This window comes from Telmatherina bonti (genome assembly GCF_933228915.1).
Source record: "Telmatherina bonti genome assembly, chromosome: 19".
Lineage (NCBI taxonomy): Eukaryota > Metazoa > Chordata > Actinopteri > Atheriniformes > Telmatherinidae > Telmatherina > Telmatherina bonti.
Window position 1 is genome coordinate 7,291,357 of NC_136617.1, and position 26,284 is coordinate 7,317,640.

A 26,284-nucleotide genomic window follows, 5' to 3' on the forward strand; every position below is an offset into this window, starting at 1 on the left:
GATGAGTGGAACCAGCGGAGCTGCCCCCCCCATCGCCGTGATCGGCCTGGACGTGGGCAGACCGTGGCACCGTGGAGCCGTCCAGAAGAGCCGAGCTTTGGCGCAGACGTACCTGCTCGCCGGCGCCGTGCAGCCGCCGCATGCAGCAGGAGGCAGAAGCAGACCCCCCCTGAGGCTCCCGGCGCTGGTGGCTGCAGCCAAGGGGCCCCGCCGGCGAAGCAGCGTGGCTCGGCTCAGGTGAGGAAAAACCACCATCATGTTTCAGGAGTCCATGTGGAGTTTCGTAGTTTACAGTTCATATGTCAGGAAAATGTGCAGAATTTTTATGTTTTAGAGAAGTGGTTCCCAACCTGGGGTCACACAGAGTCCACGTCCACGCAGACGTGTTGAGGCATTTCTGCTTACTGGTTGTTTTGTTCACATGGAAACGACGATTCAAGCGCCTGAAAGCAGATAAAATCAGGTCCTAAACTCAATAAATGAGGGTCACAATAAATTAAAATGCATGTTAAAGGAAAAGTAGGAAGTAAACTCCACGTGGGGCATGCAGGGAGGTTTGGTGAGGTCAGTTGTTTCTGTCTGTCCTGGAAACCAGGATGTTTCCTGCAGCGTGTCTGGGGAGCGTCACAGAGCAGCTGGTTCGGCCCAGAAAACACGGAGAAGTTTCCTGCTCTGGATTTGACCAGCGGACAGGACTCTGCTGGAAAGCATCATCTGGGAGAGAAGCTGCTGAAAGTGGAAAGACGAGCGTGTTTTCAGCGAGGCTGCTGCATGCAGAGGGTCTTCAGGGGAAATGACTTCAGCTGCTGCTTCTTTTTGTTTGGGCTGAGAATCGACCTCATACTGAGCGGCGGGGGGTGGGGGTTGTCCTACTTTTCCACATTTTACAGTCTAAATAATAATAATAATAGTGATCACTTTAGAGTGAACAAAGCAAATAAGTCTAATTTTATGTTGCATAAATGTGGTGGAAATTCTGCACATAGTGTAGTTTTAATGTGTTACTCCTTTATGAAGCTTCTTTTATCTTTTATGTCGTACAAAACATATATTCTGCATAGTTCAGAGTAGTTCAGAAAGCTTGCTTTAGTAGGTTCATGTATAAAACTGCATGTTCTGTTTAAGACCTGTTTCAACCGTTGTTCCGACTCGTGCTGCCAGGTGAAGGTTATTTGTCTTACCTAAAGATCGCTGTAGCAGCCTGAGCAGGGCACAGCTCTGCAGACCTCTCGCTCACAACAACTGGACATTGTCAAGAAACTGGACAGAGCTTGGTTGATTTCTAGATTTATTTCTCATCAGATAAATTACACAACACTAAATTCAAAATTTTATGAAATATTTAAGCCCAAACAGAAAATCTGCTGTGGAAATTTCCATCTGGAGGTAAAACAGGCATAAATGTTGGGACATTTGCAGCATCCTCGCTGAACCAGCAGGAATACTCCTCATCGTGGCTCCATCAGCATTCAGACACGCTGGAGCTGATCAAACCACAGCTGGACATGAACCATGGAGAAGCTGGTCCAAAAGGAGGGAAACTAAACTCGTATCGTTTAACCATCCTCTTCGTCTCCTCCCTCCATGCTCCTCCTCAGGACACAGAACTCCAAGCAGACAAATGTTGTGAAGAACGACTGATAGAGGAGGAAAACTCTTCTTTTCATCACCATGTCTGCTGGGATGGACAAACACCAGCAGAGGAGTGTGCTCAGACTGGGAGATTAGACCCAGAACCAACCATAAATCTGAAAAACTGGACTGAAAAGGAGGAATAATGTCACATTATTACCAGGAATTTATCAGATTTATGAGTTTATTCCTGATTGTTGAAAGTCGGGGAGCACAGAGTCCAGGTGACTCCCCATCCTGCGACGTTTCCATCCTGCATCTGCAGCTTTGCAGGTGATGAACCTCCCGTGTGTCGTCTCCACTCTCCCACCTGTCAGCACTTTTATTGCAGCTGAAGCACCAGTTCAACGCTTGACTGGAATTACTCTGCAACTGTTCCCTTCCTGCTCCGTCCCAGTTGGATGGCTTTATGTAGGCCACTGCTGCATCTCACACACACACACACGCACGCCAGACGGCTGGGTACCAGCACGCCATAAATCTCAGGTGTGGAAACTGATCTTGTTCCTGATGCGGAACCCCGCGGCGCGGCGCCGGCTTTGCTCACAGGAGGGAGAAACCCGAGTGACGCACAAACCGCAACCGGCGCCCAGCGGCGTATTGGATGGCCACCTCTCACCTCGGCAGAGCCGGTTTTAAATAACTATCAAATTAATGATGAGGAAGTTCTGAAGTGTCTGCCGGGTCACTTTGATCCGGACCGGACCGTTCCAGCAGCCGTGGCGGACGGGGAACATTTCACCACCGAGGTGAAGTTAGTTTGATGTTTGATATTCAACAGATATTCGGACACCCAGTCTCCCGACCCGAAGCCACCTCGTCGTGGGGTTAAGATGCACGATGCAACGGCCTTCTTAACTTCATACCTTCCATCTATATTTGAACACCCAGTCTCCTCGTAATGAATTGCCGACCCTAAGCTGCTTTGTCGTGTTGAAATCTTAAAAAATTCATATAAAATCCCACAAGATGAAAATGAGGAAAATAAAAGGCTGTGCAATGTGTGGCAGGACTGGACTAGTAATTAGGCAGTGATTTTAGGTGTGTAGGTCACATGACTAAAAAGCTATTGAACTTTGAAATCTTAAAAAATGTATATAAAATAACCTGAGATGAAAATGGAGAAAATAAAGGCTGTGCAACATGTAGCAGGAATAGCTGCTCCATTAGACATTGCTTGAAGTGTGTAGGTCACATGACTAAAAAGCTATTGAACTTTGAAATCTTAAAAAATTCATATAAAATCCCACAAGATGAAAACGAGGAAAATAAAAGGCTGTGCAATGTGTGGCAGGACTGGACTAGTAATTAGGCAGTGATTTTAGGTGTGTAAGTCACGTGAGTAAAAACCTATTGATGTTTGAATTGATTAAAAATTCATATAAAATAGGACTAGATGAAAATGGAGAAAATAAAGGCAGTGTAGCACTCACAGATAAATCGTAAACTGTTTAAAATTGTTTTGACATTCATAGCCCCAGTGGTTGCGGAGATAGTTATGTTTAAATTCTGCCATGGTTAATTTGTTGACGGTCCCTAACTATCCGCCGGTGGTGAAGACCGCTGCGGTGAAATTTGCTGTCACAACCCCACGACAAAGCAGCTTAGGGTCGGCAATTCATTACGAGGAGACTGGGTGTTCAAATATAGATGGAAGGTATGAAGTTAAGAAGACCGTTGCATCGTGCATCTTAACCCCACGACGAGGTGGCTTCGGGTCGGGAGACTGGGTGTCCGAATATCTGTTGAATATCAAACATCAAACTAACTTTACCTCGGTCATTTACCGAGGTCACCGGGGTGGAAAGCAGTCAGGCGGAGGATTCTGTTATTTCTACAGGTTGCTTCAGTTTCAGGCTGAAAAGTTTCTATTAATGAGAAACGTTGTGATTTCTGTCTGCAGCCTCAGTGAACCGTCGCTCCTGACTCCAGATGAAAACATCTCTTCAGAGGGATTCTCTGCTTCCCGTCACTCCGGCGTTTTACAGAAACACCCTCCTCCTCCCTCCACCTCGCTCCCCGGCCACACCCGTCACCCGTCCGGGAGTCACGAGGCCCAGAAGAGCCAGCAGCTCCAGAGGTGCAGCCGACCGGCCTACATCCACTTCTCCCAGGCCATCCAGCCCAGCCTCCGGCCTCGACCGGTGAGACGACACTCCCACAACCCGGAGATGGTGCGCGGCGAGCTCCGGCCCTCGGCGGCTCGCCGTCGGAGCTCCTTGTCTCTGGGGGAGCCGCTGTCCGTGGTGGGGAAGCCGTGTCTCCTGAGCTGCAGCCAGCGACCTGCTGCTGCAGGTCCTGCTCGCCCTCAGCTGCACGTGTTCCTGCCCAGCGAGGCCGAGGGAGAGGAGGCGGACAGCGAGTCTGTGGATGAAGGCTTCATGGATGAGCTGGACAGCAAGATCACGTCCCTGAAGCTCAAGCAAGGAGCAACACAGATGGTTACGAACCAGTCGTAGATAAAAGCTTCTGCTGCAGGACGACGTGGACTGTCCCGTCCAAGATGCTTCTAGATTTTAGACTTTCAGCTGAAACAACTTGTTCAGATGAGCAGGAATCGTACAGATACGATGGCTTTTTCCTCAGATTACACCAGAACAACCAGAAGCTTCCGAGAGAACTGGACCAGTTAAGCTTTTTCACCTGAAACCAGTTCTCAGCCCAGGAGATGCTCCTGTGGGGAAATGAAAGCTTCTCTTTATGAGTGTATGATGTTATAACAACTTCGTGTTTTAACTAAATGTTGTATTTCAGGAAACAGAAAAGAAGCAAAGTGTTGATCCTTCATGTGGTCGTGTCTAAAATAGTCTAAGCTTTTTATATGTGGAGATTGCTGGTTGATCATAAAGATAAAACAGTGATTTTTAGTTTAAGTTTTGTTTGTCTGACAGCAGTCAGGTGTCAGGGTCAGAAATCACTCCTGATGTAAATATAGTTAATGGTGCAAAATGATAGATTAGACTCGTCTGGTGTTTAATATGACTCAGGGTGCAGCCAGAACTTACAGGCAAATATTGATCTGAATTTAATCACACACACACACACACACACACACACACACACACACACACACACACATACATATATATATATATATATATATATATATATATATATAATATATAATTTACAGTTTATTATTGTGACCTCAAATTATTGTAGTTTAAAATGTGTCCACTAGGGGGCAGAAAACACGTCAGATTGTGTACAACAGTGTTTTGATCAAAGTTTTTACCATAAAATAATGCAAAATGTTTTAAGAAACTGTATCTATCAAATATAATGCATATGCTATATCATGGTTAGATGACCAAATGGTTTTATTTGTACAACCACATGTATGTAACGGGATAGAAATAAGGAAGAAAAGAAACATAAATGCAAAATATCTAAAATAAGACACACTGACAAAACAGAACTGTTTTATTAGAATTGTTGTTAAATGTTAACTTTAAATAACAGAATGTCAAGAAATAATACATGTTATTTGTCACACACAACTGATTAAATCTGCATAATACAGGAAACTGATATTTTTGTGATCAATAAGCATCTGTAAATCATGACGTGGAAAATATGTTGGAAGACAAAGTTTAAGCTTTTAAGAATTATGTTAAACCGTAATTTATAGGATGTATTCTACGAAATTCCATATGGAAATGTTATTTAGTTCGTTTCTGCCTCCAAGTCAAAGTTTCAGTTATTATTGCAGTAATGTTGATGAAATAAAAGGACTAGATTACACACATTACAGACGTGCATGTTTAATGAAATGTGGGATGAAGTTGAAGAACCACATGGAGCTGTAAACTAACAATGATAGCAGATAAAAACGTTAAAAAAAAGTTTGTAAAAAGTTGTGAAGGTGATTTCTTCAGCCTTTTTTTTTCCTTTGTAATAAAATTTTGACTTGTTCATTGGCAGCTTACTGATTGTGTAACCAAAATAAATAAAAAAATAAGATGGTAGCTAAGAGACAGAGATGGCATTTATTCACAATCCTAATGAATTTTAAAAAAGCAACAAAGGCAGGTATCGTTTGAAGGGAAAATAAATGAAAACTCATCATTAATTTGGAGGTAAGTGACACTCCGGAGCTGTAGGTGGCGCTACAAGAAGAAAAACCTCCAAACAAAGTCCGAGCTGCTGGACGCCATCTTACCTTATTTACAAGTATTTACCTATGTATTTAAGGTTTGTTAAAACAAACCTTAACTTGTAGCATTTAGACAAATGTGTTTTTATGTGTGTAAAGTTTTTAACTATACCTCTTTGACCTTCATGCTCATAAAATATTTGGGTGAAAACCTACAAACTTTGACTCAACTGAATAATTTCTATAACGTATCATTCAGACACGATGCTTTGCTTTATTTCTTATCAGAGGAACAAAAACATTTTGCCACAAAATACAAAGATTAAGTGCAGCAATATTGCATCAATACAAATAGACTTCATAACAAAAACATGTTCTTCATGTGGGACAGTAAAATGAAAATAAAAAACAAATGAATTGATTGATTGATTTAAAAACAAAAACAATAAAAAAAAAATAGAAATAAAAGATGACAAAACGTTCAAGGGGAGTGGGTAGAAGCATAAATTTATATGTAATCCCACCCCAGTGGTGAGCCATACAATATCAATCACAATATTAACCCATAGCAATACCACAGTAGCAACCCTGTATGTTAGTAATACCTGGATAATAATAATAATAATAATAATATCCTTTATATGTCATAATCTATATGAATACAATAAGCAGTTACAGTGATGGAGCAATGCAGTCATAATACCAGTAAGAATAATAAAAACAATAGCAACAATAATAACAGAACTACTCAGTGTATGTAATCTGTATTCATTCTATAATATTTCTGTACTGCTCAATTATCATGTCTTTGTATATTTACTTAAATTTTTTGACATTTGGACACGGCCTGTGATTTTCTCCTCACTTCCATCCAATGAATAGATGACAACTTAGATTTGTCAAAAAACAAAAACATTTTAAAAGCTAGAATTTTAGATGTCGAAAAATATTTAATTTAATGTAATATACCGACAATATTCTGACGGAAATTTGTATTTATATTTTTAACTTTAATATAAATACGTAAATTTTAATTTTAATTTTAATTTAGTTAATTTTTTTAACTTTTCGAAACGCGGGGGCGTGGTTTGGACCAAACTGTCTTCTGATTGGTTGACTTCCCGGATGTTCATTGAGGGGGCGTGTCAGAGAATTAAACGTTTTGGTGCACAACTGTTCATGCTGTTTTTTTCCCCCCAAACCTATCCATCAGGAATCCACATCAACGTAAAAACACCTTAAAACCTTTCCAGAACCCTCCGTTGTGGAGCATGGAAACCTGTCAGATCCAGCCGTACATGTACGAGCCAGAGTCGGATCCAGAACATGAAGACGAGCAACACGAGCATCCTCCAGAACAGCAGCAGGACGTCCTGGTTGGGTAAATATACTCATTACATGCAGTTGTGCTGCAGTTAAACATGTAGTTTTATTGTTTCCTATCTGTATATCGAACCAGGATTTAGGTATTTGAACACACCACACCAGTTTTAACATCTTTCCACTGGTATGCAGCCAGTCACAGGAAAAACTCTTGATTGTTTACTAATCCATCTGAAATATGTTCATAGAATATAAACCAAGCAGAGCTCTAAGATAGAAAGACTCAGGTCAGCGTCCAGACTAAACATGGAGAAGCAGCATTTAGCTGTTATCCTGCTAAAAACTGCAACTTTCACCACATGTGAAAACTTCTACATCCACATTGAAAACATTTCTTTTCTCATGCACTTGCATGAAATCTGCACCGTAACTTTGAACTGATCTACCTTTTACTTATTTTAATTTAATTTCTGATTTTATTCTGCTGCGTGTTGTCTCTCCTGCTTCTTTACGCCATGAGTTATGCTTTAGATGTTTACTGTGAGAAGTGCTACAGTGAGAAACCTTGGAGTAATATTTGACCCTGACCTGTCCTTTGGCCCACATATTAAGCAGGTTACTAAAACAGCCTTCTTTCATTTATGTAATATAGCCAAAATTAGGGACATTCTGTCTCAGAGTGATGCAGAAAAACTGGTTCACGCTTTTGTTACTTCGAGACTAGATTACTGTAACTCTCTATTACTGGGCTGTCCTAAATATGCCCTGAAAAGCCTTCAGCTGATCCAGAATTCTGCAGCCAGAGTCCTGACCAGAACCAGCAGGAGAGATCATATTTCTCCAGTTTTAGCCTCTCTTCATTGGCTGCCTGTTAAATCTAGAATAGAATTTAAAATCCTTCTCCTTACATATAAAGCCCTCCACAACCAGGCACCACTATATATCAAAGACCTCATTGTTCCTTATATACCAAGTAGAGTACTTCGTTCGCAGACTGCAGGCTTACTTGTGGTTCCTAGAGTCTCTAAGAGCCGAGCAGGAGGCAGAGCCTTTGGTTATCAGGCCCCTCTCTTATGGAATAAGCTCCCAGTTAGTGTTAGGGAAGCAGACACCCTCCCCACCTTTAAGACTAGGCTGAAGACTTATCTTTTTGATAAGTCCTATAGCTAGGGATGGTTAGCATCCCTTAGTTATCCTGCTATAGGTTTAGACTGCGGAGGGACATTTCCTGATACACTGAGCTTCTTTCTCTTTATCTCTCTCTTTTACCCCCCTCCTTGATCCACCAACTCAATCTGTTGGTTTCCTTATGTAGGCTGTTATGAATTGGCTTTCATTATGTTTTTTCTGTCTGTAAAGCGTCTTGAGATGGCATTGCTAGAATTTGACGCAATATAAATAAAGCTGAATTGAATTGAAATTATTTTTTAAATGTCTTGGAATGAAATGTGACTTACAGATAAACCTGCCTTGCCTATATTAATATTGTTATTTGTACTTGGAGCATGGAAACCTGTCAGATCCAGCCGTACATGTACGAGCCAGAGTCGGATCCAGAACTTGAAGACGAGCAACACGAGCATCCTCCAGAACAGCAGCAGGACGTCCTGGTTGGGTAAATATACTCATTACATGCAGTTGTGCTGCAGTTAAACATGTAGTTTTATTGTTTCCTGTCTGTATATGAACGCTGTTATTTATTCTTGTATGTTGATAGATGCAAACGTGGGAAGTGTAGCAAAGTTCCATCCGAGGCAGAAAACATGCGCCGACATCCAGACAAGGTAACGATGCTTCCTCACTAACCTGAGGCCAACTTGCTGATCCCAGATTGTAGAAGCAGCAGTTAGCTTCGTTTGCAGTTTTTCCAGATAATAACAGGAAAAAGTGAAGCAGCTTCAGCTGGATGAGGCGCATTTTTTAAGGAGCAATATTGTATGAAGAGAGGTAGCCTTCATAACCAGAGCAGGTTCTTCTTCTGGGACAGTAAAATGAAGGTGAATCAACGTAAAAACACCTTGAAACCTTTCCAGAACCCCCCGTTGTGGAGCATGGAAACCTGTCAGATCCAACCGTACATGTACGAGCCAGAGTCGGATCCAGAACTTGAAGACGAGCAACACGAGCATCCTTGCCGACATCCAGACAAGGTAACGATGCTTCCTCACTAACCTGAGACGAACCTACGAATCCCAGATTGTAGAAGCAGCAGTTAGCTTCGTTAGCTTCGTACTCATGATGGTTGCATTAAAGTCTCTACAGCATGCATTACACTTAAATCCACATCTCAAACATCTGGAAGTGCTTCATTTGGTAATTTAAGTAAAGCAGATAAACTTAAACGTAACGTGGGAACTTCTTACTGCTCTCCTGCTTCATGTAGTTTTACCAGCATCTTTCTTGTTGACCTATAGCTGCTGTTGGAAAGTCAGAAGAAGCTGTTAACTATCATGCACAATGTGCTTTTTGTGTTCATTCAACTGTTGATATATGTGATAGTGGTCAAATTTATTAACTGTTTTTCACTTTAACTGCAGTTACAATTAAATGGGAAACATACAGGTCAACAAAGGAAAGCACCTTTGCATCAACACAGAAAACTCAAAGATTTTGGCTGAAAATAAAATGTAAAACAGAGGAGATGAGAAACAAATGGACAGAAACAAAAGTTGACGTTTGTGAACTTTAATGAGATTTTCACCCAGAAAAGCTGAATGGAAGTCATGGATGAAAGTGATATGCAGTGACAATGACCAGTTTACATTGGACAAGGAAATTCTGCTGAAACCATCACTGATCATGTTGTTTTGATGTCGGTAAAGAAACAGAAGACATAACCGATGCATAATAAGTTCTGTATCATAATTTACCTCTAATTGCATTTTTAAAAGCACAATTCGGTTTGTCTATGCTATGGATAAGGACTTCAGGCAAATTTTGGCAGAATGGGGAAGAATTTGGAGGCAATTTTACAGCCTTATAATCAAGGCCGGATTATCCATTTGGCATTATGGGCACAGGGGTCCACACCCACTTGGGGCCAATGTAGGGCATACATCAGTAATTTGGACATGAAACAAAATTTACATAAAAGCCAGATAGTTACACCACAGTGTTTAGTGCATTGCTACTGGTACCACTGGCTGAGGAATGTTAGAAATGTCGTGTCACAGTGTATCATTTCCACTTTTTTCAATGTTGCGGTGGGGAAGGGGGGGCCCCTGGAACATTCTGGGTCAAGGGGCCTTTGCAATTTTAACTCAACCCTGCTTATAATCATATTTTATATGATTATTATTATTTATATTTATAATTGAATTTCCCTTTGGGGATGAATAAATTATTTTTCACTTCATTTCACGACAATCTTGAAGGAATTGAAAGCGATGTAATTCACCATCTGCACCACATGGTGGCGGCAACTCCCCAACTTGTAAAGTCAAACACGAAGAAGACGCCTGTTTGCAAATGCAGTTTTAAAGGGATGCATGTAAAGTAATTTTACAGTTTTACAGTAAACTAAAAAAAAAAAACACTCCATCGCGCACTGTTTTACAAAACTGGCCTCCTTGTTTTTGGTGCGAACATGGCGGCTACGGAAACGGGCGATGGATTTCAGGACCAGGTCGCCAATGAAGTCTCCTCTGTCCAAGCTGCCTGCGCGGTAAATTATTGCATGTTGTGATGGCTGGGCGTTATTTTCTGGCATTTACAAAGCATCGCAAACAAACCGAACAACCAGACAAGGCTTGTGAGAGTGCTGGCTGTTAATTTACACATGTGGTCGAGGCTAGTTAGCGCGTTAGCTGCTGGAATGAGAGGACTTCTCTGCAAGCTAACGTTAGCTTAGCATACGGAAAGCTTGTTGTCTTTTTGTTAAAATGTTAGTGTTTGCAAATGATTGAGCTAACTGGTCGACATGGCATGGTCAAACCAAAGAAAGCAACCCTGACAGAGATAAAAACAAGCGTTCTTGTGGAAACTAACCCCAGCTGTGCAGCTGCAAGGCTAACCTGCAGCATGCTAACTTATGTTATAAGAAGACAGAATATAATCTAAAACATTGCAGACATGAAATCCTGATTATGCTTTATGCGTTTTTACCCTTTCGCGGTTTATTTTTTTTACCCTATACATGCACTTCTACTGTAACTACGCTTATATTAGCACGATTACAAAGTTAGGCTGCTAACCAGTTCCAAATTCTCGCGAGATGACAACCAACCAGTTTTGCGGCGACCCGACTAAACATAGACATAATTTATACAGAGACGCCTCATTGAGCTCTGTAGAGTGATCCAGCGTCGCCGCCATATTGAATGGGTCTCCGCTTTCGAGTCTTGCTCCAGAGTCAACGTAGTTTCCCTACATAACTGTTTTCTGTGGAACAGCACGTATACATTACACACAAACAAAACACTTTTCTACATACACTATTCACAAAAAGTTAGGGATATTCAGCTTTTGGGTGAAATTTCACAACAAGCCTAAAATGCATTCAAACCTGTACAGGTGAACTTAATGTGATCTTCTCTAAGCTTTTAAATGCACATGTCCAACTGTTAAATGTTTCAATAAATTTTGCACAAGTTGCTGTTCTCTAACAAGGAGCTTAACGGCAAAAATCACGGCAGGTGTGTGATCCTTGAATTGACCAATAAATGTCCTGGTTCAATTAGAGCTGGTGTTTAAACAGTTGTCCTCATCATGCTGTTCACATTTTGACATCATGAGACCAAGACGACACCTAACAATGGAACAACAGTCCCTTGCCATTGCGATGCTTCAAACAGGACGTTCTCAGACAGAAGTGGCCACTGAGCTTGGAGTGTCACAGAGTGTCATCAGCAGGTTGCAACAGAGATATGGAGAGACTGGAAGAGTCACAGAAAGGCCTAGAAGTGGACGTCCTTTGGCCACATCCCGTGCTGATGACCGCTACATTGTGAACACTGCCCTGAGAAACCGGATGATGAATGCCACTCAACTCCAGGCACGTTTAAGAGAGGTGAGAGGCACCCAAGTGTCACGTCAGACCATTCGAAACCGTTTACATCAGCGTGGTCGACCTGCACGGGTACCTGACCACACCACCAGGCACAGGCATCATCGTCTTGCATGGGCCAGGGAGCATTTACGCTGGACGAGGAACCAGTGGGCCTCAGTGCTGTTCTCTGATGAAAGTCGATTCACACTGAGCAGAAATGATGGCCGGCAACGATGTTGGAGACGTCAGGGAGAGCGCTATGCATCAGCCACTGTTGTCACCAGGCCAGCTTTTGGTGGTGGCGGTGTTACAGTGTGGGCAGGGGTGTCCACTTGGTACAGAACTGCCCTACACTTTGTGAATGGTACAGTGACAAGCCCATACTACCTGAATAACATCATTAATCCAGTGATTGTGCCCCTACATGAACAGCACAGGCCTAATTTCATCTTCATGGACGACAATGCTCCTGCTCATCGAGGCCGCATCATCAGGGAACGGCTGTTGGAGACTGGTGTACCTCAAATGGAATGGCCTGCACTCTCTCCAGACCTGAATCCCATTGAAAACCTGTGGGATCAGCTGAGCCGTCGTGTAGAGGCTCGAAACCCTGCAGCCCAGAACCTCAATGACCTGAGGGCTGCCCTTCAAGAAGAGTGGGATGCCATGCCTCAGCAGGCAATAAGTTGCCTTGTGAACAGCATGAGACGTCGTTGTCAAGCTGTAATTGATGCTCAAGGGCACATGACCAGATATTGAGACGTTCAAATTTTTTGTTGTGGTGTAACTACCATTGTTGTTACCTTTTGTGTTGAATGAATTTTTTGAGATGAGGAAATCAGTAGTGCATCCTTCTACTTAAATGTCTTACTTTTATATTATATCACTGTAGCATGAACATGTTGCATTTTCCATGAATTTCACCTGAAAGCCAAATATCCCTAACTTTTTGTGAGTAGTGTACAAAGTAAATAACTAATTCACATTCAATAAAATATGATATCAAATCTTTGTAGATCACACTTTAAGTGTCTTTTGAGATATTTTCTTTGGAACCCATGAAAATAATTGATGTGTACACAAACAATCCATTTACAATTGAACCTTTTCACAAAATGAAATTCAATGTGAACATATCTTAGAGAAGATCTAGATAACAAGTTAATGTCTTGTTTAAAAAAAAAAAAAGGGAACTAAAATAGTTTAATGTGTAAATGATGGAAAAAAAAAAGTTAAAAGGAAGATAAATAAATGATAACTTTGTAAGGGGTAGGGACTTAATTTAGATCATATTTATCAATAAGAATAAAGTTTGGTTGCTTGGGAATTTTTAATCAGTTTTAATCTTTTGTAAAATTGAGTTCATGTTTCAAGACGTTCCATGTTGGGGAGGATTTTTTTAAACTGGCATTTATGTATGTATGTAAAATTTGGCAAAAATTATATTGTTCGTATAAGACACAATTATTGATCTTAACCTGAGTGTTATTCACAAAAAGTAAAGAATATTCAAATTTTAGGTGAAGTTTATGAATAACGTTAAAAGTATTTGCTACACTAGAAATATATTACAAAATGGGCATTTAAGTAGAATGTTGTAAATCCTTGATCTCAGTTTTTTTAAACAAAACCTCTGGTGGATAAACAACAAAAAAGCCTAATTTTCTCATGCATCTGGTGTCGTCTCGATGTAAAGATATGAACAATATGATGATGAGGACTGTTTAAATGCTGCAGATGTTGTTGAACCAAAACCAGTTCAAACACTACTTTTGTGGTTAATCTTTTTGAGATAATAATATCTTATGTTTCAACAATGAAAACTTGTACATGCGCCATCAGACGTTTTGAGAATGTCCAGTTAATTCCGCTTTATCATCATAGATAAAGCGGAATTTCATAATTTTCAGACTAAAAGTCACACTTTTTTCATTGTTTGTCTGGTCTTGTGATTAGTAATACGGTGAAACTAAATATGTAATATATTTTATTTTCAATGTGAATTCATTCTGACCAACAGAGTAAACTTTCCTGTATACAGCCACGAGAGGGGACCTTAGACTTAACAAACGCTGCTTCTGTACCACTGACGAAAATAACTGAAACTTTAACACAACTAAGACTGAGAACAAACAAAATGACCAAAAAGAGACGATCCTATCCTGCACATTACAAACTGCATGTCATAAAATATGCAGCTGAAAACGGTAATCGAGCAGCAGAAAGAAAGTTTGGAGTGAATGAAAAGAATGTGCGGGCCTGGCGAAAAGCAGAGGATGTTCTCACTGCCATGGAGAAAACCAAAAAAGCGAATCGCGGGCTGAAAGCCAGATGGCCAGAGTTGGAGGAACGGCTCCACAGATGGGCGCTTGAACAACATGCTGCCGGGAGCGGCTTGTCCGCGGCGCAGTTACGCCTCCACGCCCTGCGAGTTGCCAGGGAGATGAAAATAAATGACTTTGCAGGCGGGCCTTCTTGGTGTTCCCGCTTCATGCGACGCAACCGCCTCTCTATGAGACCGACGACAGCGCTGTGCCATAAGCGTCCAGCAGACTTCAAATCCAAAGTCGACGGTTTCCATGAGTTTGTTGAAAAGCAGGTAACTGAACACAACGTGTCATGGATCACATGATCAACATGGACGCGGTCGGCCTCGCGTTTGACATCCGCATGGGCCGAAGTGTCACAGAGAAGTGACAGCTGGTCATGAGAAATCACAGTGGTGCCTGCATGCCATGGAGATGAATCAAATAACACATATTAACATGTAATATTACATCCATTAATAATAAAATTGGACTGAGGCGTAAACATTACATCTTTTAAACTATTCTTGCTTAGATTTTACATTTACAAATCCTTTTTGTTCCATTTTTCCCATTTATTTCTTTTGGTAAGATTCTTAAAACACAGACAAGAAACCTGGGTGTACACGCGCAGTGCTTTCTCAAAGTTGCGAGTCACCACTTCTGCAGATGTTTAAGATCATATAACGGCTTCTAATCCTAAACTTCTGATTCTAGTTTGCAGAAGATATATTCACGACTTTATTGGTTCTGTTTTGGGCGTCAGAGTAGCTGCATCGCTAACAGTTTCATGTCCTGCGCAGGTGACAGAGGAGACGGGCGGACGGTCGGTGGATGCAGAAGCATCAGGGGATGTTAGAAGTACAGAACCTGTTTGTGGATCTTCCTCAGGACTATCCAAGCCGGGAAAGGAGGAGGTTTCTGCTGCTGACATGAAGCTGTACACAGAAGAAGCACTGAAGGTAGAAAGTGAAGCTGAGTCTGGACTTCCCTCTCAGACTGTTTCCACTGAGGAGACTCTCCGAACGGTTATGGCTCCTGGTGGGGAGTCGAAGTGCTACGAAGAGAATCCTGAGATAAAAACTGAAGAAAAATTAAATGTAAAAGAGGAAAATGATGGAGAGCTGGACAAAAGGCCAGAGGACAGTTCTGCAGATCCACGTGTCAGCAGGGACGACAGAAAACATGCAGATGGCGGCACAGAGGGGGAGAAGTCAGCCGGTGGCTCCAAGCTGAGGGTCTCCAACCTGGACGACCTTGATGAGATGATGGACATCGGCACCATGGATCAGATGGAGCAGGAAGCCCAGATGAAAGAGGAGGAGATGCATGAGGTGGACATGGAGACCAGCAACCTGCCTGCAGACTCAAACAGAGGTACAGTAAAACACGCGAACTGAGGGTCAGAAGGAACAAAGCGTTTTTTAAACATGACTGATCACGTGATCTACATAACAAACCTGTGCTGTTCACATGAAAGAAAAGTCATCACCTCATTAATTCCTCAGGAGCTTTTTTCTCTTTTCTCTCAGGTTTGACTAAAACCACAGGTTTTCTTTGGCGTTATAAACACTATTTATACCACAGTCAGTGTTAATTCTTCTCCCAACTGGCTGCATTATTTTTGTTCTTACGCACATCTAATTCGGCAAGTTAAATTACTTTAATATCACTTTGTGACAGACGTCACCATAGCAACGTGTTACCTTTCAATAAGCAGAATAAACAACTCAGATCCGTGCATTATACGGTTATAATGGACTTCGCGGAATCTGAAATGCCACAACGCGCAGCGTGGCTTCTCGTCGTTTAATCCTGACTTATTACAGCCAAGAAGATCGAAGCTGGAAGCGCCACCTGATGGCGAATCACAACTTCCTACACAATTTCCTAAATACAGAACAGATTTACTCAACAAGCCGTTTCAGGTTCAGGAGCTTCATTAGACTTTCTCAACTCGGATGAAGGTGTTTCTGTTGCTGCAGAAAAATGCAAGCGAGTGAAAAACCGTCGCTACGTTCTTCTCTGTCGGAGCCAGTTTGACATGAAGCTCTGAAAAATCCAGGCAAAGCTGCTTCTTTGCTGGTTTATTTGGAATACAACTCATCTCTCAGCTTTGTTGTTTTCCTTTATTTGCAGTCAGCGGTAGCCTAGCCGTTGCTAGGCAACGACTCGCAAGATGTTCGCTCACAACATTAAAGGAAAAGAGACAATTGCTCACTAGTTTTAAAAGATATATTTACAGCAAAAAGTCTCAGATATTGGATTTACAGATATGTTCATATTGATTATAATTTGTGAAAATATTAAATACTCTCAAAAGCCAATACACTACAAAATAATTAATTTCCTTTGTACATTTGTGCTTTTGTTTGTTGGCATGATCCCATGCCGACAAAATTTACAGCAGACACTGAATAAATAAACCTGAAAAAACTAATAATAAAGCAAAATTTGCAAAATTTTAATTTATTAAAAGGAGACAGTTCTTTTTGAAGCAGTCCCAGATGATTTCGAGCACTTTGCTGATCAGCAGCAGGCCAGAAAGCTACCAGAGGTAACGAAAACTCCTGACTGCAGCGAACGCCCCAAAGGGTTCTTCAACAAAATGTACGTTTTCAGATCCCATCATGAGTTTTTCTGTTGAGCCGGAATTTAAAAGCAACGTCGGGGTTTAGGTAAACTTCATCAATGAGTTGGGGAACTGAGAAGAAATGCCGCGATGTTTGGAGGATTTTCATCACTGCAGCTGCAGTAGACTGATAATCTTCTCTCTTTTGGAAAAATTAATGGATAAATTTGTGAGCATTTGACTCTTTCTATTAATGTGTGCATTAGTTATAAAAATAAAAGAAGCAACAATGAAATGTTAAAACAGTTTGTTGGCATTTGTCTCTTTTTCTGTTGTTGTGAGCATCTGTCTGTGCACCTGAAGGCATCACCTCAAATATATAATAACAGCCTGATTCTATTCAACTCATTTGACTCCATTTCAAATTATGTACAGATATTTATTCATCACTAATTTTGAGCATGAAGTTAAGAAAGTTTTTTTTTCTTTTTGTTGAACTGAGTTCTCAAAAAAGAAAAAATCCCATTAAATGATGTCTTTTTTTTTTTTATAAGGTCAAGCTGGTCAACCAGGTCTGCAGAAAATGCTGGAATACAGGGAAAAAAGAAAACCACATAAATGAAAAGCAATTGATTACCAATACATTCATGCTTTGAAAAGGAATTTCCACTAGTATCAACACAATTAATATTATCTTATGGTGTGTTCACACCAGACACGTTTTACGCTCGCTGCTGGTCACTAAACTGTCACTTTTGTGTCCAACGCCCAAGACGCTCCTGTCGCATTTGCCGCGGATGAACGGTGGAAAAGGGAGAGAAGAGGTGGAGCTTTCCTTCCGGTCAGTTTAAATGATGGTGGATGCAGTCGAGAGAGCGGCGTGGTTTTATTTAATAAATAAAACTAGAGAACGTCGTCGTAGGGCGTCTCAGCCCTGTGTCTGGGTTCCCCAGATAAATCGTAGGCGTTCTGAGTTTGGTCAGTTTCACCATTCCAGGAGCTGCGAGCTGATGAGGTCCGCTTCCAGCGCTACTTTGGATAACCACGGCCCAGTTTGACAACCCACTGAATAATGAGTTGTGACGTATGTCGCTCTGATTGGTCGTCGCCCCGCGTCAAGTGGCAAAAGTTTGGATTTTCCATCTCTGGCGTTTGCGTCGCGGTTATAAAACTGAAAGTGAAGCCAATGCAGAAATGCATAAAACTCGCTAGAACAAATCCAGCCAAAGCCATAAACGATGGCTGGGATGAATGCTTCATTTTGATATTGACACCTTTTATTATGAGACTCCATCACATTGTGTTCTTTACAAACTTAATGATGCCAAATTGTATCCTTTAGAAATATACAAACACAGACGACTGAAAAAGGACGTTTGATTGGTTATTTGTCTTAAAGCCTGTTATAGAAATCTAATTTGCTCATTGTTACTGGTAAGCTCATAAGTTGGTTATGATGGTGACTTGTAAAGAATTTCAGGACAAAATAAATAAGGTTCACTCTTTCGCATAAAAAAAAAAAAAAAAAAAAAAAAGAAATGCATAAAACTGGAGTTCCCCCTTCATCCACTAGGGGCTCCACAACAGAGCGAATCCCCATAGACTCCCATGTTAAAAAGACCAACTTCACAGCAGGAATTAACATGTCTACAGCAGGAATTAACATGTTTACAGCAGAAATAAACATGTTTACAGCAGAAAAAAAACGTGTTTACAGCTTGGTTCAAAAATCCATTTTAGGTTTTAGGTTTAATAGGTCAGGTTTACCTCCATGACAACTGTGGGTGGGGGGGGGGGGGGGGATTTTTTTTCCAACTCACCCTTTTAAAAGTAATTTAATGTCTAAATTTGGCATATTTAGGGGTGTGTCCTTTTGATTGACAGGTACCCGATCTCCTGCTTCAAGTCAGAAGAACAACCGCAGTTTTTAGCCGGTTAACAACAACCTCTCGACAACTCGATGTCGATCATCCGCCATGATGCTCACAGCCCCCCTCTCAGCTCCACCTCTTTGCCCATATTTGTATTTTCTGGGAGAGACAGCATGCATGCCCCTGCCAAGATGGTGATGGTAGGAACCGCCCACCGAGCTTCAATTCAGCTCTTCACAAACCTAAGAGTGACGTCACGAAGGCTCCGCCCATCTTTTTATAAACCATCTATGAGCGTGATGTGCGCCGCCGTGGCTGAAAATGTGCCGCGAAGAGCTTGACGCCTTCCTGACGCGCCTCCACACAGACTTTACATGTAAACCTGACGCTCTTGACGCTGAAAACGCGTCTGGTGTGAACACACCATGATTGTTCTGTTTAGCTTTACGTCATGGTTACTGACACGGGAAAATGTCTGATTACTTTTAAAATGGTATTTGTTTCCTACATATGTTGTCACTGTTTTATAACCTTTGCCACATTTTTCAAGATTACGCCTGTGAAGGTTGCAGGCGAGACGATGAGACGTAGGATATCTACATCTGTAAAAAGTAAACTTACTGTGAAAAAAAATGCCACTCTGCGTTGCTCTTGGTTGTTTTTCTCAAGCTAACGGCAAGAAAAGCGAGTGGCGATGTGAGTTTTCACGTCTTTCTGAAAGACGAAAAGCGACGAGCTGAATGTAAAACGTCTGCAGACAGACACACCCACGGAGATGCTCTCAGCGCTTCTTTCCTGATGTATTTAAGTTTCTTTTTCAGCCACAGGAAAAAAAAAAAAAAATCAGGAAAAATTCTCCCAGCATCATTTCACCAGTTGCTTCTACATTACTGGTTTTATTTTTAAATATCTTTATCCAAAACAAAAATCCAGCTGAAAGAGAAGCGAGCCGAAAGGACTGGGCTGTGCGGGATGTGCATGCAGAAGTCTCAGTAACAGCTGTGTTACACGTTGTAAAAGCCAAAATGCTGATTTTCTTTGCAGAGTCCATGCCTGGGGAAAGCAACGCTGATGATGAGGAAGTTGATGTGAAACCGACGGCAGCAGATTTGATGAAGTCCAGCTCGTCTCAGCAGTCGGACGCCACGGCGAGTACAGGTGGGAAACCTCAGAGACTGAACCAAAGACCTGACCTACAAGTCGTATAATAATTCCTCCAGTGAAGGAGGTGAACGTTCCTTCTGAAGAAGTGCTGCAGGTTTTAGCTGGTAGCTGCTGGTCAAGTCTTTATGGGTGAAATACTTCAAAAAATTGTTGTTATGGTGGTTCCAAGGAACCAGATTACATGATTTTAATGCATTTTGAGCTCTAAGAACTCTGTTTTTATAAAGAACTTCTGTAGTTTGTTCCTGTGTGTGTGTGTGTGTGTGTGTGTGTGTGTGTGTGTGTGTGTGTGTGTGTGTGTGTGTTTGCATTGAAAGCATGTTATCTGCTCCTCATGTTGCTCCTGCAGGAAGAGACGGCTCCTCACCAGCTATGCTGAACGGGATGAAAGTGGTCAAACTGTCGATTCCCAGATTAGACGCTGTAAGTGACCGAACTTTGCACCTGCGGTGGATGTAAAACATCTTTTAATGTGTCTGATGAACTATTTAAGATAAAAGCAGGGTAATCTGTTTAAGGGACAAAAAAAAGCTAGATGCATTAGTATGGACACCCGTTAACTGATTCTTTGTTGAAGCTGATTTCTATTCCATCCCAGGATCCAGGCTTCTCGTCAGCCTCGCCTTCCCGCTTTTCCTCACAAACTTCCAATCCACTTTATTTATTTATATAGCAGATTTTTATAAACGTAAACCGTTTCCAATGTGCTGCACAGAATAAAAAGATAATGTTACAATACTAAAATATCAATAAATACAAAGTAATAAACTTACAATCGATCCCAATAAACATGTAAAAACCAATAAATAATTGAGTAAAATAAAAAGACACAGAGGACCACACAACTCATGCCGTGTTATAAGCCAGAGAATAAAAGTGAGTCTTAAGACGAGACTTAAACTTTCTTTAAGTCTGTCAGATTGAAGACGCTTCTTGTTCACGGACTTCATCGGGTCACGTTAAAGTGTTTGTTGGATTTCCATCTGCTTTCTGGCTGCACTGCTCCAAAACGAGCATCATCTTCACTAGACCCACCTCAGAAATCATCTTTTACTTTTGCTGTTTTTGTCCATGAACACAGAGTTAATGTAGTTACTTAGTTTAATGTAGGTTAAATCTTCTCTTTTTATTTTTAATTTCACGTTTTGTGGCAGACAAAGACATCACTGTGTCGTGCTAATGCTGCTGTTGCTACAGTAAGACAACACGCTGCAATATGGGTTCAGTATCACTAAACTACAGTGTTGCATTCGTGGTCCGTGATACAGTGGGAATTTCCTCAGTTGGTGAAGCCATTTCTGGAGGCTTATTTTGCAGAACCATTGTTTGGGTCACATGGAAGTCGGTTCTCAGCTGCATCTCGGCGGTGGGTCGCCATCTGAAGAGGCCGGCTCTAGATTTTTCCTTCACTTAGACTTAACTCTGTTGATCCCTTTGGGATGACTCCCTCGGGGAAATTAGAATTTCCAGCAGCAAAAGGAAAAGTAGCATGCACATAAAAAATAAATAACATAATAAATAAATTAAATAAACAATGATGAAATACAGAAAATACCTTCTTTACTGCACCTATACTGGGTGTCCTCTATGTCCTCTTCCCCCAGTGAGGAGTTGTAGAGTGCAATGGCATGATGGACAAAGGAGTTTGTTGATCCTACACTTAGGAAGCAGCAGCCGATCACCGAACAGGCTCCTCTGCTTGCTGATGACAGCGTGCAGACGGTGGCTGGCGTTGTCCATCATATCTGGCAGTTTGTCCAGAGTCCTCGACTCTGCCGCGGTCACCACAGTCCAGCTTCATACCGACCCGTCTGATCCGTTTATCTAGTCTGGATGTGTCCTCCTTGGATACGCTGCCACCAGACTGGTAAAACATCGGCTGCAGATGTTGCAGGTCTCCACTCAGACAGGTGGCTGGTGTGTTTTGTCCAGTCCAGTTTATTGTCCAGCCACAGCCTGAGGTATTTGTAGCAGTCCACATCCTCCACCTCAGCTCCCTCTAACAGGACTGGTCTCGGTCTAGGGTCTGGATCTCCTCATGACCAGCTCGTTTGTCTTAGAGGGGTTGAGCTGAAGGTAGTTAGCGTGGCACCATGTAGCAAAGTCTCCGATACTCCTCCTCTCTGTCGTCTCTGATGCTTCCAGCGATGGCCGTGTCAGCAGCGTACTTCTGAATATGACACAACTCTGAGTTGTGCTTTTTATATTCCTCAGCTTGTAATAATAAATCTCTAGGTTGGGATGTCGCCTTAGGATCTGAAACCTTTATTTAAACAGGCTCAGTCTAAATGTAAACGTATATTTTGTGTTTTTGCCGGATGACCATGGCGCTATCACCAAACCAATCAAGTCGCCCCGTTCACCACCTCTGGCCAAAGTGAAGGATGAGCCGGTGGATGAGGAGTACGACCAGGCGCTGATACCCTCCACGCCTACAGCAAGCGTGAAAGATGAGCCTGTAAAGGTTAGGAGCTCCTCCATCTTTCTGTTGTTGCACAGCGTGTTTAACACTCCCATTCTGCCCAGTATCCAGAAAGTCTGAACCTGCTTTTGTTTTGCTGGCAGGACGACTTGAGGATCGGATCGGTTTTCTCAGTGACTCCAGGTGGTGAAACGCCGGCACAGCAAAGCCTCAACTCCTCCCCGTCGCTGCACATGTCCTGCGCCCACTGCAAGAAGAGCCTGCTGAAAGGCCAGACGGCTTTCCAGAGAAAAGGCTCGGCGGCTCTCTTCTGCTCCACCGCCTGCCTCACCACGTCTCTTCCCACCTCCAAAGTAGGAACCAAAGTCTGCCACAACTGCCAGAAGTGAGTCCAGCGCAGTGTTGACGCCGACGCTCCTGAAGCGGTCCCTAACTGCGTGAGAGTTCACCACTTTGGTCTTTGTTCTCTCAGGTTGATATCGCGCCCTCAGGACATCATTCTGGCTCCAGATGATAAAGGAGTCATGAAGGAGTTCTGCAGCCAGAACTGTCTGACCACCTTCACTTACAAGAAAAACGCCTCCAGCTTGAAGATGTCCATGGTATCTGTGAAGCCGCAGACGCAGTCCATCTGCAGCGTCTGCTCAAGAAGCAGCATTGTGAGTCCAGCAGAGCCGACGTTTCCATCGATGGCTGCGTGATCACTTATCCTGCACCTCTTGTCTCCCTGCAGAGCAAACACGAGGTCACCCTGAACCGTACCGTTCACAAGCTGTGCAGCGATGCCTGCTTCAACCGTTTCCGCTCGGTCAACAACCTGACGATGGCCGGCTGCGCCAACTGCGGCGTTTTCTGCCACAAGCCGCTCACGCTGAAGATGGAGGAAGGCAGCAAAACCTTGTGCAACATGGAGTGTTTGGCCAAATACAAAGAGGTTTGGACCAACACGTGAATCTCAATGGTTGTCGGTCTCTTATTTGTGTTTGAAATGTGTTATCTTGTAGCTACTGCCTGATTTGATCAGGTCTGGCTTGTAAAAGAGGTTCTGGATCTTTAAAACGGGATGCTGTCGGCGTACCATAACTACCATACCATAACTCTGGGACTGTTCACGCTGTCAACGTAATTCCAACGGATTCTGAAAGTTGAGAACGGCAGCTTTGCGCTGATATACGGCACATTACAGCTGAAATACGGAACCATAATGTCCTGGTAAAATGATCAAAACAGCAAAGACAAAGTAATGGTAGCCGCTGGAATGGAAAACACAGGATTCACTGAAAAGATGTTTGTATGAGAGGTTTCCTGAAGCACGGGTCGCTTGCAGACCGATTGTCTGTTTGTGTGTCATTTATTATGTAAAAAGATGAAAAGTCTTTCTGCTCCTGTACGTATGAACATGGGGATGTCCATTTCAAACGTTGTCAGACGTCGCCGTCCTCATACTTCAGTTCATCCACAAGGGGGCAGTGCTGAGTTTAGAGTTCACTTCTGCTTTCTGACCATTGACCGTATAAAAGCAGATGGACAGAACCTCCGTGATGCCACCCGTAGGTTTCTGAAGAGCTGAATTGAAGCTCGGTGGCAGTTCCTACCATCACCATCTTGGCAGGGGCATGCGTGTCGTCTCAACTGGAAAATACAAATATGGTAAAGGAGTGGAGCTGAGAAGGGGGGCTGTGAGCGTCATGGTGGATGATTGACATCTAGTGAACTCCGAGCTTTCTGTAGCTAAGAGCTAACCGAGCTAACCCGGAGATAACAGGAGCTAACCAGCTAACGGAGATAAGCAGGCTAAAGCTAAGTCACGTTGTTAACCGGCTAAAAACCGCGGTTGTTCTACGTTCTGCTCACTTGAAGCAGGAGATTGGGTACCTGTCAATCAAAAGGACATGCCCCTAAATATGCCAAATTTCGAATCTCGAAATTTGGGCGAGTTAGAAAAAAATTCACTCCCCCCACAGTTATCATGACGGTAAACCTGACCTATTAAACTGAAAATGGATTTTTGTACCAGGCTCTAAACATGTTTATTCCTGCTGTAAACATGTTTATTCCTGCTGTAAACATGTTTATTTCTGCTCTAAACATGTTTATTTCTTCTGTGAAGTTGGTCTTTTTAACATGGGGGTCTATGGGGATTCGCTCTGTTTTGCAGCCCCTAGTGGATGAAGGGGGAACTGCGGTTTTATACACTAAAGCATAGACTTCACTTTTAACCACCGGAGGCTCCATCCATCTTTCATATACGGTCTAAGGTTCTGACACTGGTTGGTAGCAGTAATGCACCACCATAAGTGTCCAAAACACCTGAAGAACCACATTTTTTTCCTGTTCTCCTGAACTTCTTCAGGTGTTTTTTATCTCCTCTTCTTCTTCTCTGGTGTGTTCCTTTCACTGTCAGCTGTACAACTCAACACTGGCCCTTAGATTTCTGCTGGTGTTGCTCTGTTTTCTGTCCCTTAAAAATGGACCAGATTACTGGGGTAACCGATGCAGCAGACAGACGGAGCTGTCAATCTGCGCCTCCTTTTCTGTGTCAAACAGAATAATAATCTCATGATTCTTTTTATATTTATGACGATAATTACTTGACCAAATCGGTTTTTGTGACTTTTTCTTTCTCTTCTGCTTTTGTTTCCACACAGAAAATGAAGGTCAGTCAGCCGTGCACGATGTGTCGCACGTCTCGCCTGCTCTCACAGACAGTCGACAACAGAAACAGCGATGAGACTGTGAACCTGTTCTGCAGCAGCAGCTGTGTGATGGCGTTTAAGGTCCAGACTGTCAGCTCCTCAGGTAACCGGACAGGACATTTCTTCTCTAAAGTTCTGCTGAACGTTTTCAGTTTGAACGGATTCATTTCCTCTCTGCAGGTGCTCGGTTGAACTGCGACAGCTGTGGTAAAACCATGGTGCCGTCCTACCACCTGGCCATGTCGGACACCTCCATCAGGAACTTCTGCAGCCTGCCATGCGTCATGGCTTTTCAGGTAATAACTTATAGATTCCTGAGAGATTTTACACTCAGCGACAAATTATTTAATAAAAACTTGAGATTTAAATTTCCCTTCCATCATCAGTTTGTTTATTTTCAGCTCAAATCAAAGACTTTTTCTTTCCAAGTGAAAACTTGTTTTATTCTTTGGTCCTGATTTGTGTTTTTGTGATTATTTCGTTTAAAGGAAAAGTTTAAGAAGAACCAGTCATCTGTGAATGTTTTCACCAAGCTGCCAGTGGGTTCTTCTCAGAACCAGGTCACTCCTGTTCCCCAAGTCCAGCAAGAAGGTGTCAACGAATCCCCTAAACTGAGCTGCTTCCAGTGCGCCCAAATCATCGTTTCCAAGCCTGAGCTCATCCAGATCAAGGTAACGGAGTGGTGAGGCCATCACGCAAAGCCCCGACAAACGGCTCATTGATGAGTTCTGACATCTGCTGGTTGTTTGCTAAACAGCAGTCCTGTGATTCTGCATACCAGCAGACCATAACCATGGAAACATAACTAGCCTCATGTCAGAATCATACGAAGTATTATAAAATCAGGTTAAATTAATCTGAACATGGTGGTAAATTAGTGAAGTATCAGTATACCATCCATCCATCCATCCATCCTTTCCATCAATCTGTCCATCTTTCCATCTTTCCATCCATCCACCAATCCATCCTTTTATAATCTGTCCATCCATCCATCCATCCATCCATCCATCCATCCATCCATCCACCCATCCATCCATCTTCTTCAACTTATCCGGGGTCGGGTCGCGGGGGCAGCAGCCTAAGCAGGGAAGCCCAGACTTCCCTCTCCCCAGACACATTTACCAACTCTGCGGGGGGGATCCCGAGGCGTTCCCAGGCCAGCCGAGAGATATAATCCCTCCAGCGTGTCCTGGGTCTTCCCCGGGGTCTCCTCCC

The 26,284-nt window shown here is 42.5% G+C and overlaps 1 protein-coding gene across 1 annotated transcript in view; it reads left to right on the forward strand.

The window, feature by feature from the left end:
• Nucleotides 1–10,606: 10,606 nt before the first annotated feature.
• The window catches only part of zmym4.1 (zinc finger MYM-type containing 4, tandem duplicate 1), a 33,265-nt gene continuing 17,587 nt past the window's right edge, over nt 10,607–26,284 (forward strand). The window contains exons 1-11 of the mRNA XM_079259099.1: nt 10,607–10,715; nt 15,148–15,721; nt 19,832–19,945; nt 20,301–20,374; nt 22,302–22,415; nt 22,517–22,758; nt 22,846–23,032; nt 23,107–23,307; nt 25,022–25,172; nt 25,250–25,365; nt 25,558–25,740. Coding sequence (XP_079115225.1) covers nt 10,638–10,715; nt 15,148–15,721; nt 19,832–19,945; nt 20,301–20,374; nt 22,302–22,415; nt 22,517–22,758; nt 22,846–23,032; nt 23,107–23,307; nt 25,022–25,172; nt 25,250–25,365; nt 25,558–25,740 — 2,034 coding nt within the window. The 5' untranslated portion in view covers nt 10,607–10,637. The remainder of the gene's footprint in view (nt 10,716–15,147; nt 15,722–19,831; nt 19,946–20,300; nt 20,375–22,301; nt 22,416–22,516; nt 22,759–22,845; nt 23,033–23,106; nt 23,308–25,021; nt 25,173–25,249; nt 25,366–25,557; nt 25,741–26,284) is intronic.